The sequence below is a fragment of the Cynara cardunculus genome, assembly GCF_001531365.2.
Source record: "Cynara cardunculus var. scolymus isolate 2C chromosome LG 16, CcrdV1, whole genome shotgun sequence".
In the NCBI taxonomy this organism is placed as follows: domain Eukaryota; kingdom Viridiplantae; phylum Streptophyta; class Magnoliopsida; order Asterales; family Asteraceae; genus Cynara; species Cynara cardunculus.
In genome coordinates this window covers 4,172,747-4,185,061 of record NC_037543.1, presented here as the reverse complement: position 1 = coordinate 4,185,061, position 12,315 = coordinate 4,172,747, and the positions used below count along the sequence as shown (strand labels likewise).

General features: G+C 37.6%; 2 protein-coding genes across 3 annotated transcripts; one reads left to right on the top strand and one right to left on the bottom strand.

Annotated features, from left to right (window-relative positions):
• LOC112529611 (extensin-3-like) lies at positions 1-2,161 on the top strand. Its single transcript, XM_025140936.1, has 3 exons — positions 1-18; positions 99-183; positions 413-2,161. The coding sequence occupies exons 1-3, from the start codon at positions 1-3 to the stop codon at positions 1,663-1,665; spliced, it is 1,356 nt and encodes a 451-aa protein (XP_024996704.1). The 3' UTR covers positions 1,666-2,161.
• Positions 2,162-3,141: 980 nt separating this feature from the next.
• On the bottom strand, positions 3,142-11,258 carry LOC112529828 (WD repeat-containing protein 43). Of its 2 annotated transcripts, none has more exons than XM_025141236.1 (13): positions 11,156-11,258; positions 10,959-11,063; positions 10,093-10,236; positions 9,840-9,955; positions 9,197-9,351; positions 7,651-7,739; positions 7,008-7,554; positions 5,905-6,009; positions 4,505-4,659; positions 4,318-4,397; positions 4,101-4,212; positions 3,526-3,600; positions 3,142-3,441 (listed from the first exon to the last, which is right to left on the bottom strand). In XM_025141236.1, the coding sequence occupies exons 2-13, from the start codon at positions 11,046-11,048 to the stop codon at positions 3,310-3,312; spliced, it is 1,800 nt and encodes a 599-aa protein (XP_024997004.1). In that variant the 5' UTR covers positions 11,049-11,063; positions 11,156-11,258; the 3' UTR covers positions 3,142-3,309. The 2 variants fall into 2 exon arrangements, with proteins under 2 accessions (XP_024997004.1, XP_024997005.1); XM_025141237.1 differs by having other exon boundaries at positions 3,310-3,441; positions 10,959-11,053; positions 11,156-11,250.
• Between the last annotated feature and the right edge of the window lie 1,057 nt (positions 11,259-12,315).

Below are 12,315 nucleotides of genomic sequence, written 5' to 3'. Positions count from 1 at the left end.
ATGCTTCCAGAATTAGAGGTATTTGTCTCTAAATCCATTTCAGAATATGCAAAATCTCTCCTTTTTTTCATCTTCTAAATTCTCATATTAATATGCAGAAACCTAATGTCACAGAGATACAAGTCCGAATCGACTGTAACGGTTGCGTTCACAAGATCAAGAAGGCCCTGCACCAAATCAACGGTCAGTATTTGTATGTTTTTTCTTGTAACTGTTGATGTCCGGGCCAGCTTGCATGCAACTCAACTGATCTCGTAAAACGCTAAAGATAAAGTCGTCTTTGGCGTTAGCGACCTATGGGAGGAGTTGTTTGGCTTTTATTTGTCGGTTGAGCTGGCCCTCGAGGTTAGGACCTTTGTATGTTTTTCGTTTTCTAGTTTGATTTGATGATCGGTTATGGGGTTTTTTTCAGGTATATATGATATCTATATTGACATCCCGCAACAGAAACTGACTGTAATAGGGTGGGCAGACCCTGAGAAGATCATTAAAGCTATCAAGAAGACGAGGAAAACAGCTACAATATGTTCGCATACAGCGGCAATGGAGTCAGAGTCGTCACCTGAAGATGGAGCACCAAGTTCTTATCCAGAAAATCATCCAGGAGAAGAAGGTCCGCCAACAGAACTGCCAGATCCGGTATCTACAGGATCTACAACATTCCAGCCACGACAATATACCGGATCAAAAGAGGTTGAAGAGGTTAATGTTGTATACCATCATCCACCAGACCATCAAGATAGTGTTGGTGTCTACGGTGGGTGGGTGGATCATTATCCCGGTGGCGGTGGTGGTGGCGGAGGCCATGGTGGTCCAGGATTCAAACACATGCTGCCACAACCTATCCATGTGAATCAGAGTTACAACAAATACAACCCCACACCTTATGTAACTGAATATGAATACATCCGTCCACCACCACATTACACGCCTTACAGCAAACCAGAGCCGCCTCCACCACCACGATACACCACTTATAGCTGGCCAGAACCACAACAGTACACACATTACAGCAGGCCAGAGCCACCACAGCAATACAGTCAACCGGAGCCACCACAGCATCACCGCCAGCCAGGGCCACCACAACATTACAGTCAGCCAGAATCATCACCACATCACCACCAGCAAGGGCCAGCACTACAACATTACAGCCAGCCAGGGTCTCCGCAACAGCAGAATCAAACAAATCCACCACAACAGCAAAGTCAGCCAAGGCCTCCGCAACATTACCGCCAGCCAGGGCCTCCACAACGTTACCGCCAGCCAGAGTCACCACAACGTTACCGACAGCCAGAGTCACCACAACGTTACCGCCAGCCAGAGTCACCACAACATTACCGCCAACGCAGCTGGCCAGAATTACAAGACCGCCCAGCACCACCACCACAATACACAGAGCACCACCACCCAGAACTGCCACAACACTACACACAGTACCACCGCCTAGAACCACCACAACCATACACACAGTACAACTTTCCAGAACCACCACAACAATACACACAACACGACAGAGTGGAACCATCATCGCTACACACATACTACAGCAGACTCGAGCCACCAGACCATATGCACTATAATGATGATTACCAAAATAGCAACATGAATGATGACATCACCTCAGCTTTCGGCGATGATGATCCAAATGGATGTAGAATTGTCTAAACGAAATGTTGGTTTCTCGTTTTCGTATAGAAAACGGCATCTTTTGCCCCCAACGACAATTTGCCTAACAAGTCAATGGAGAATAATAAAGCAATGGATTAACACCATACAGAAGAATGATATTCCCATAGAAGCAGGTGATGGTGATGGTGATGGTGAAGAAGATTCGTAGCTTGCAAGTGCAGGAAGAATACGTTCTCCATTCCTTTCTTTATCTCAAAATGCAACCTTAACGTATTAAAAAGGAATACGACTTCTATAAATGTAAAGGTTCTACCTAATGATGAATATATTTTATTATCTTCTGTAAGTCAATCAACCTCGATACCAGTTATGGGTCCCATCTCCGTTTGTTTCACTTGTTTTACTTTATTTTCATTTTTTGTTCACCGAAAGTCATTTGCATTTCTGTCCTATAGACCTCATATAACTTGCTACCTCAAAGTCGAGACGTACAAATATGTCCGTCCGTTAGTCAAATACTAAAATACCTTGTCTAAAAGCAAGAGAATTTTGCAATAAAATGAGATGGTAACTATGAGAATATGTGAAACCCTATTACATTACTCTCCAAAAGATCCCTTCAAGAGAGAAGTAAGATTTCAACATACAACGAGAATAGGTCCATATGGTGACTATGTAACACGTCCCTCCAACCAAGGCTAGACGGACAGAGATTGCCCCAGAGTGGTAAACAATGGCTCTGATACCACGTAGAAATATGTAAAACCCCATTAGATTACTCTCCAAAAGAACTCTTCAGAAGAGAAGGGAGGTTCCAACAAATATTGAGAAGAATAGGTCCAAGCGTAGCCGATGTGGGACTCTAACAATAATAATGGACAAACAAGTAATTGAGCATGCAACAACCGAAAATGGATATGTTGCCGTTGCTATGGCACAGACAAGTATTTAATAAGCGAAAAATGTAGCCATAGGATGTGATTACTTTATCACATGATGAGAGAAAAGGTTATGTCAAGAAATCGCTTGCCACTTTTTTCTCTAGCATCAATAAGGCCAAAAGAAATCCAGGTAACTGCTACTTAGAACACATCGATCCTAACCGATCATTTCTTAGTTCGGTCCAGTCCTAACTGGCTGGGGGCACAAATATAGACTGCTGGTCCTTATAATGGAACAGGATTTTAACTTGGTCACTGAGCAAATCAGAAACCAAACAAATTATAAAAAGAAAGGCAAATGTTATGGAAATAAAAGAAGAATGATCAATACATATTAAACTAATGAACTGCAGCCATGAGTACTAAATGAAACAAAAAATAAAACAAAGTATGCGGAATAGTAAAAAGAGCACGACTTTCCCTTTTTCAGTAAATGTAGCTATAAGACCAGTTACATGAACTCAAGAAGACATTGCCAAGAAAGGGGCAAGTGCTCAATCGAGCACACAGCTACAGTGTTCTATCTCAAACATGACGGAAGAAAATTTAGGCACCAAACTCACATATTGTGTAGGCAAAAAAACTGGAGGCTCATTTAGAACGTGCCCTAATTAACTTAGGATTTAATGATGATGGAAAGATTTCTAAATTACTAAGATACCTCCAAAATATCATTTCTTTATAGGAAAATGATATGAAATAAAGAAAACAAAGCCTATGTTTTTTGTCTGAAACTGACCTAGTTATTGTCATCACTAGTATTTTCAGATGATTCATCTTCTTCATCATAAAGTAATTCTTCTTCATCTTCAACTTCACTTTCTTCCTCTTCTTGTTTCAAAATTTGACTTTTGTCAGCCGCCTTATTGATCTGCTAAGAATTGGGTAACAAATTAACATGAAAACATGAATAGATTACACATAAGTTTTATTTCTGGCTTTTAAAGACAGTAACCTGAGCTGTTACTAGTTGCAAGCGTCCTGACAACTGCAGTAAAGACTGAATGACCTCACTTTTTGACTTTGAAAGCTGCAAAGGATTAAAAAAACGTTCAAAAATGTTAATTTGAAACCACCCCTGAACAGATTCACTTTGTATTGGCTTATGATTCACATTTAATTACGTTTTACCCCAGTATGTTATCTTCATTAAATCTGCTTTTTCTGATTTAGTTCATACATAACATAAGCATTTTTTGTATAGTCCCCCAAGAACACAACCACATTCTGATATATCAAAATCCGTCCATACTCAAGAAGAATGCAACTTCCAATTATGCAAGTAATACTGCAACACTTGATATTCCGGGTACCACGTGCATGAACAAGGTTATGTGCTTTAGTCATAATATCATATATGGGAGATAAAAAGGCAATATATATACTAGAAGTAACAAGATATAGGAAAGTGCATTGTATTACAATGTATTAGATAAAGGCACTTCCTAAAACAAATTGGCAAAGGACATCAAATAATGGATGGAGATACAGGATCACAATTATTCTAACACGTGCTCAATATTTCAATACCTTGTACAATGAATCTAGTAGTCGTGATGCAGGTTCTTGAGATTTCACATAGTCACTGTGATTCACTAATAAGCAGCAGACCCATGGAAGAATGTATTGCCCATCTAATGATCTGTGACAAAATATGTCGCACCGAATTAAAGCACCGCATTCATTCAAACAGGGGATCCGGGGGGATTCAGAAACAAAAGGATTCAGTAGAATGAGAGCAACTCACCTTGATTGCCACATGCCCAACAATACTTCCAACAACATAAAGGCATCACTGGGTATCATAGATTGAACAGCTACTCTCATCTGTTGTTAAAAACTTGGTCAAAATAGACATATGGAAAGGTGGACAGATGTGGAATAAATAACAATGGGAGAGTGGGCTGTATACAAAGATGTGAATGCATAAAAACCTGTTTTTGTGATACGTTAGCTTCAAGATTGAAACCCTTCAAAAGCTTGGATAATAGCATCGTGTTAGATGTAAGGTCATCATCGTTGCTGAGGATGCCTTCAGCTCTTAACTGATCTTCCAGGCATATGGTAACTTGATCCGCTTCAGCGTCATCTAATCATAAGAACATGTCAAGGAATAAGGTTGAGTAAGGGATAATAGACATTGGTTCATAAAAAGGAAACAAAAAGAAAAGTATAACCATATAAACAGAACAGCATAGAGAGAAAGACATATCACCAATTAGAGTTGATAATATGATACAAGATGAAGTGGTGGGGAAGGAGAAGCAAACAAGTATATGACTCAAGTTAAACAATGCAGCATTTACCCAAAGCAATGACGCATAACAGGATAACTGACAATGCAAATATATACTATCATAACATGAAAGAACATTTTATACAATGTATCACAAGTTTCTGGTCTTGTATGAAAATGATTAGATAGACCCAACCAAGCCTCAAACCTTACTTGCACAAGAAACTATCATAATCCCCCCAAATCCCCAGTTTCCAGTAACTATCATATTAGATTCTTTTATCCTTATAATACCTAGACCCCCTCCACTTATTCCTCCTAGCATAAGTATATCGGACTGAATGTTTAGCACTCTAATATGAAGTGTTATCTAGATGGCAGTGGCACCTTACACCTGCGTCTGGGACACAGCGATATTCCTAAGCAATGATGGTCGTGGGACTGCTAAATTTGATGGCAATGGCACAGCCTTCCTTGCACAAGTTTTAGGTTTAGAAACTGATGCATGGCATGAAGGTTCAGAAAAGTTATCGCCTCATGGAGTTTAGGTGATGACTGTGCATCAAGCCTAGCAGCACTAAATAAATTTGATGGTAGAATATCCGATTTCTGGAACCAAAAATCCTCTGAGAAGTCTAACGAAAAAACATGTAGCACCTTATATAAGTGTCGTAATACGTTTTTCCTCGAGGTTTTATGAATAAAAAATGGTCGATTGGGGGCCTTGATTTTATTATTCTAGCCTTTGACTTCTGTCTGTTATTTATCTTATCTCTACCAACTTCCTCTTGTCATGATTAAAAGGATTGTCTCATTCTCTCCCTCCTACAACAGGGTACAGCTTCTGTTGATTTGCAGTATGACTCGTGAGTTCCTTGTTGCAATGCTAATGTTGTTATTATTTTGATCACATGAATGACCATACACATATGGAAGATGCAGTTGTTTCAGATGGAAGTCCTTAGCATGGCTAGAGATTAGAGAAGTGAAAAAAAACCCTCGTCCTTACATAACAACCAAATAATCTCTCCAAATAATTAACGAAGCATACAAAGATTTCGACTAAAAACATCATTCACATAAAAAACAATATGATACCTTTAGTTGATGAAGGCATGGCTCTGCTTTCGGCATCAACAACATTAAAAATCTTGGTAACTGGAAGCAAGGCGCCTTCAGTATTTGCACGGTCTAAAGCTGTAACTGTTTAAATTAAAAGGTTGTTAGTAAATTACACAAATTCGGGAGAACAAAAACTCATTATTATGAGCTGATGAGAAGCTGAATGATGACAAGAACACTATGTTGTCAAAGAATGGGATTATGGGAGCAAGTAATATGATTACATATTTACATGATTAAAACCTTAATGGGAATGCCAACTCGACAAGTTGGAAAATACAATGGTCGTTTGAAAGGATAACACAACCACTTCATATAACGCAATCACCTAATACAATATCTAACACTGTAGTAAAGCAAGAAATTCAACATTTTGAAACATTTCTTGGCAATTAACAAACTTTCTTGTTTGCATGAGACAAGAAAACATTTTGGCCATAAACCAGGAGCCAATTCTAGGCCTGTTAGCTAATTCTTGGTTGGAAAGCTAGTGAAATGTAATAGGACAAATATGGCACTAGAATTACAAAGACGATGAATGACTGTAACCTAAAATCATAAAAATATGTGAAGAAATCATAATATTATTTGTGTGTGCATCTACTATAACAGTTGCAAATATAGGATTTCCGGAGTACTTAAATGCCAAATACATGCACTAGACATGCATGGCAGAATTATAATCTTTTTTGGTCATATTTTCAAATGTAAACCATGGATGGAAGTACAGTCGTAGCTATGTCTATTCAGCGGCATCACTTTCTGCTCAGGTTTTTGAATTGAAAAGGTAAATAACAGCAGAACATACATTCTGACATTCTATATAATATTGGGGACATGTCCTCATCTGCTAACCCTAACCAAGCAAGGTAACATGTAATTATTTATACAAGATTACAACATTTATAAGGATTTTTAAGCATACAAGCTGTGAAAAATTTTAAATGATCTCATACATATAGAGGAACAGACAAAACACCTTTGGGATTAAAGATCTGACTTCTAACAATAGTGTGGCACGTAGGTGAGTTAAAAGAAGCATGATGAAGTAGTTACTGAAAGAGAAAAAGGCAACTTACTGTGATTCTGGTTTTCGAACCCTTTTTTGGACTTTTGAGACTGGGTCAGAGGTAAAAGAATTCCATCCATGGAACTGGTTAGCTTTACGTCTGTACCACACTGTATTGAGATTTTCTCAAAGGATGGCTTTATCAGCAAACCATGGGCAAGAAAAACATGCCCAGTCACAGGCTTGGAAAAATTCTGTAATTTTCCAGAGAATATGGTAGGGACTGCACCCTTGTAATTCTTCGAAAGACTGTCCTCCGTAGATACTGTGACTTTTGTGGACTTGGAATTGTGCAATTCCTTAATATTTGCTCCACTCCATAAGTAACAAACACCCATTTCTGATATGGCAAGTACAGATAGACCTGAGTTGGCTACACCTGCAGTGCCTATGCACTTGCTATCTATAAAGATGGCAGGATGGTCCATTGCAAGAACACAGCAAGCTGATTTCTTTTTGCTGCCATCTACTTCCCAAACTGCAACATATCGCTCGCCAACAGCAGATGAAAGTACATACTTACCATCATCAGAGAAGGTCATACACCGAACTGCCCCCTATTAGGAAATATGGAATTAAGCAGAAAGCAAGAAAAACAGAAGTGGATATGCATTTATTAATGCCAAGAAGACAGAAAAAGTAAATGAACTTACAGGATGCCCAGAAAATTTCTGCATCTTTTTGTGGTCCGAACAACTAAAAATCTTTAATTGAGCTGCTGCCGTTGCTAAAAGCTTCCCATCTGATGTTTAAGATTAACCATCATCAAAGATGTAGTACCAGAAAGGTACGATATAACAGAAATCAAAGCAGTACACGAAATTCTCAAACCAAATAAACCACGCATGAACCTTTTTAAAAACTAGCAAGTTCGATAATTAGTGTAAACAAAAAGATTTCAAAGCAAGAGTTAAACATGATTTGAAATCATTAATGACAGTAATGTCAAATTGATAAATGATATCAATTGTTAACAACTTAACATATGTAACCTCGTACAGGAAAAAACTCCGGTTCATTATTAATCTGTAAAATCAAGATACTTAGATGGTCTTTATCTATGATCTGTAAAAGGATAAATAGGGAAAGATAAACAGAACACCACTCTGCCCTTTGAAAGAAAGTATGAACGCAGCAGCTATTTTTGTCCCAAGTTCCACACTGGTATCCATTAGGGTTTGAACTCACAAGAATGTTTCCATCAAGAATGCTACTTCCTCCTCTCTTTACAAGACTAGTGGGACATGAAACATATAATAGCTTTAGCATAGTATAAGATATTAACATCTGATGGCATGTTTAAGTTTCTCTAGAATTTCTTAAGACATTGAATGGAATGACAAATCTATCGTCTTTCGTCTATGACACAAGGTGCAAGCAACAACTATGCTAGAGACCTATTTGGTGCTTGTAGTAGCGGGCATATATGCGTGTGTATGTGATCCTCAGCTGAGTTGTTTGGCGCTTGTATTAAATATAAACAGTCAAGTGTACATACATCTCAAACAATTGAAACGAAGTGGGGGGAGGGGGTTCACATGATTGGAGTTTGAACATTATGTTTGATTTAATATCCTGCTCAAAACCATATATGACTCGCAAAGAATTCATCGCTCATTTCGTGTTGATGAGGGGATACACGAAACATATGATACTCATGTACACCAAATGAAAAGAAACATATGATACTCATGTACACCAAATGAAAGGTGACCTTCAGTAAAGATCCCAAAACCATTATGGCAAAAGAGGTGCTTAACAAACTTAATCACAGATTTACAATCTTATCAGCCTCGAACAAGTCAAGACAAAAACTTTGGAGTTTGTTATGACCTATCAATATAATATGAAACCTAAATATATCAATATAATATGAAACCTAAATACCTATTTGCACAGACATCAAGCATGGTGGCACAACCATTATAGCATCTATTATGAGATTTGAGTATTGACAAATGATGCATAAAATGGATTGGTCCACTGATATAGACCCATAAATATTTCTGATGTTACCATAATCTAGGAAGCAAAAAAAAAAGCCAAACTGGAACTTACTTTACAAGTATCTAAATATTAGTGATCATATATATTATAAAATAATACAGTATGTATGGTCTAGTTGGTTAATAACTTCCCTTCCAACTACAAAACCTAACAAGCTGTGTTTCTTCCGCACTAAAATAGAGCAATATGTACCTGATGAAACGGACATTGAAGATATAGCTTTCGCAGAGGCTCTAAATTTGCCCAACAAGTTCCCTGTCATAGAATCAAGTTCACATATCATCCCATCAACACCAGCCGTATATACACATGATCCATTTGTAGGAGAAGAGATGGCAGTGACACCCCTGCACGTTGTTATGAAAAATGAGATTTTGACAGCAATAAAAGTAGATTTCGCTTGTGGGTCTTGCAAAATATTGATCCACATCAAGATCTATAAAAAACAATAGCACCATCGGTACTCTCAGTTTCTAAGAACGGTTGTTATGAACTGAAATCCTGATGTTAACTTCAATCACATGCAATCTTCATAAGGAGCCTCACATGGTTACATAAGCTTGTTGTCGATAGGCATGAGTGCATGTATGTTAAAAATATAATTTATGAATATGTTCTTGGAGAAACTACAATGGATTCACATGACTTAAAGTTAATTGCAATGAATCATAAATTTGGTCTCTCACACAGCTATGACAACCTAAAGCATCATGATCTGCAGACACTTGGCCTAAGTTTATCAAGTCTATTGCGAAAGATGAGAAAAACCTGAATACGAATGCAAGATCTTTATCAAGCAACTTGACATGCAAAGGAAAATAAATTTGGGACTCACCCAGGATGGCAATCACTAACCCTCCACTTTGATTGACCAGCAGAGACATCCAAAGCTAGAACATCACCACCCCCAGTTCCTAAAATAAGCAACGAACTTCGAAGCTTCCTTTTTTTCTGATCATACATAGTCCATGTAGTCAGTAAGGGTATATTTCATATGCTAGGCAATATATAACTAAAACACCTCCCTGACTTTTGTGTAGTAACTAAACCATTTGAATCAAAAAATAGAGATCGAAAATACAGTAAACCTTTTTCTCCAAGGATAGCCATTTCATGCAAGTATAATCAACTGACAGGTGTCCACCTTCAGGTTTAGCGAAAAAGTCCGTTTCATCAGTTGACACTATATTTGCAAAGTCCGTCTGCACCTGGCCCTTAATAGTGTCCCATATCTGAAGAAAAATCAAACAAGCAAGTAAGCAACATATCATATGCCCAAAACCCCCCAATCCCCTATTGGAACATCTGTTCAACTAAAAGCACATTAAAGGATACTAAAGATTTCTCACATCAACCTATGCAGCCAGCTTGTAACATGTTGGACAAACAAAATAAACAATGGATATAAAGTAGGACATTCTTGAATGTAGATAAATTAAAGCACGGTTATTGTAGCCTGCTTAAGAAAACTAACCAGCTAAACTGCTATGGTATATCTTTTTATGATATGCAATTAATTTTGCTTCAATTAGGACAAAACGTAAACAAAAACTCCATCCGTGATGCAGTAATTGCAGGCGATATCCACTCCAGAAACAATTGAATCCATCAATAATTAAAACAAAAAGGAACCAAGTCTAACAAATTTCAACCGTCTTACTGAATATAATTCATATACCTTCAACTGACCGTTAACAGTGTTGTCCACTCCATTCACAAAGAACAACAAACTTTACTCAAGCTTGTCATGTGTATTTTAGTTTTGCAAATTTGATATCAATATTACTCTATTTGCAATACTTGCAGCACAGTTTAATGTTGTTATCGATTTTCCGAAAAAGATAATAATGCACAACATTTATGCAGTTGAAAAGTAGTCGGTTCCACATTCAAGGTCATGTATGCACTCTTTCCACTGAAGTCCTACAGTTGACGAAAATGTTCAAAATCATACCTTAATTCGACCGTCGCCGGAACTGATAGCAAGGAAATCCAACGATGGACTGAACGAAGTTAATACGTCTCTGATATTTGCTGGCTCCATTATAACTGCGTATACCTTCAATAACGGAAGTTCAACAAATCAAAACCGCAAAAAACACTCAACGAATATATGTATTCACATGGTGCCACGCAGAAAATTAGACATACCAGTTCTGAGAAAAACAGAAGACGACGGCGATAATAGGGATGTGAAGGAGTAAAGCAGCGGCGTCGGTGAGGTGCAGCGGTGGCCCTTTTTTCTTCTTTTCTTCTTCTTCCCTGTTCGTGCTAAGGAACCAGCGGCGCCTTAAGCTCGTTATGAAGTGGTTCGAAAAAGCAACCCTCTTGGTTATGTTCAATTTGACCCTTGTAGTTCGGTTTATTTTCAAAAGTGGCATTTTTTCAAAAATTTATTACAGAAATATATCACATTCCTTGATAAATTGTCAAGTAGTTGAGTCCATTCAATATGGCAAAATAAATAAATGTATATACAGTTGGGTTCCGGTAAGAATGAGGATTAAGATGAGAAGTGTAAGAAGGGATCGCCACCTTTGGATGTATATTAGGATAAAATGCACCGAGATGTACCGAATCAATTTCCGTATCAAGCGTGATTCATGAGTGGGTTTGAGATTAAATGCAATCAAAGGTTCAGATCCCTTCTTACACTTCTCACCTTGACTTTTCTTCTCACACGATCATTCGCCTATATATGTGTGTGTTTGTGTGTGTATAGTGATAGGTTATTTCGAAAAATGGTAAACATTTGAGAAATTAAGAAGAGATTCTAGCCCTTCATAGTTCATACGGTCAATATCAGATTTGACTAGTCAATAATTGCGGCTTTTACTAGATCAAAAATTGCGGCTATGTCAAAACTATATATGATAGTTTTATAGCTTTTATAAATGGACAGTAAACGGGTTCATATATGAATTCGTGTGATTCAAATGTGTGAACCCAATGTAATTCACATATGAACTCGTGAGATTCATATATGAACTAACTAATGGGTGTACGTATGAACATATAGTTCATATGTGAATCAGACAGATTCACACATGAATCCATTTGCCTCCTATATGTAAAAATTATGAAACTACCCATCTATCTTCTGCATACTCATGCAATGAATTATCTGGTGTTTCATAGTCAAAGTCGCAAACGTAAACAAGATCAAGGGTTATGATCACTTATTTACTTCTCAAATACTTGTCACTTCTTAAATAAACATTTCCTTGTGTGTGTGTATATATATATATATATACATATATATAGTTGGGTTCCATGTGAAAAGGAAGTTACGATGAGAAGCGTAAGAAAAT

Excerpts from the sequence above, each read along its gene's own strand:
- LOC112529611 (XM_025140936.1), top strand. Across the intron at positions 184-412 it reads GGCCCTGCACCAAATCAACG|GTATATATGATATCTATATT; the intron begins GTCAGTATTTGT and ends GGTTTTTTTCAG.
- LOC112529828 (XM_025141236.1), bottom strand. The coding sequence starts at position 11,048 with ATGGAGCCAGCAAATATCAGAGACGTATTAACTTCGTTCAGTCCATCG. Across the intron at positions 6,010-7,007 it reads GTTCGAAAACCAGAATCACA|TTACAGCTTTAGACCGTGCA; the intron begins GTAAGTTGCCTT and ends TAATTTAAACAG. Across the intron at positions 3,601-4,100 it reads TACTAGATTCATTGTACAAG|CTTTCAAAGTCAAAAAGTGA; the intron begins GTATTGAAATAT and ends AATCCTTTGCAG.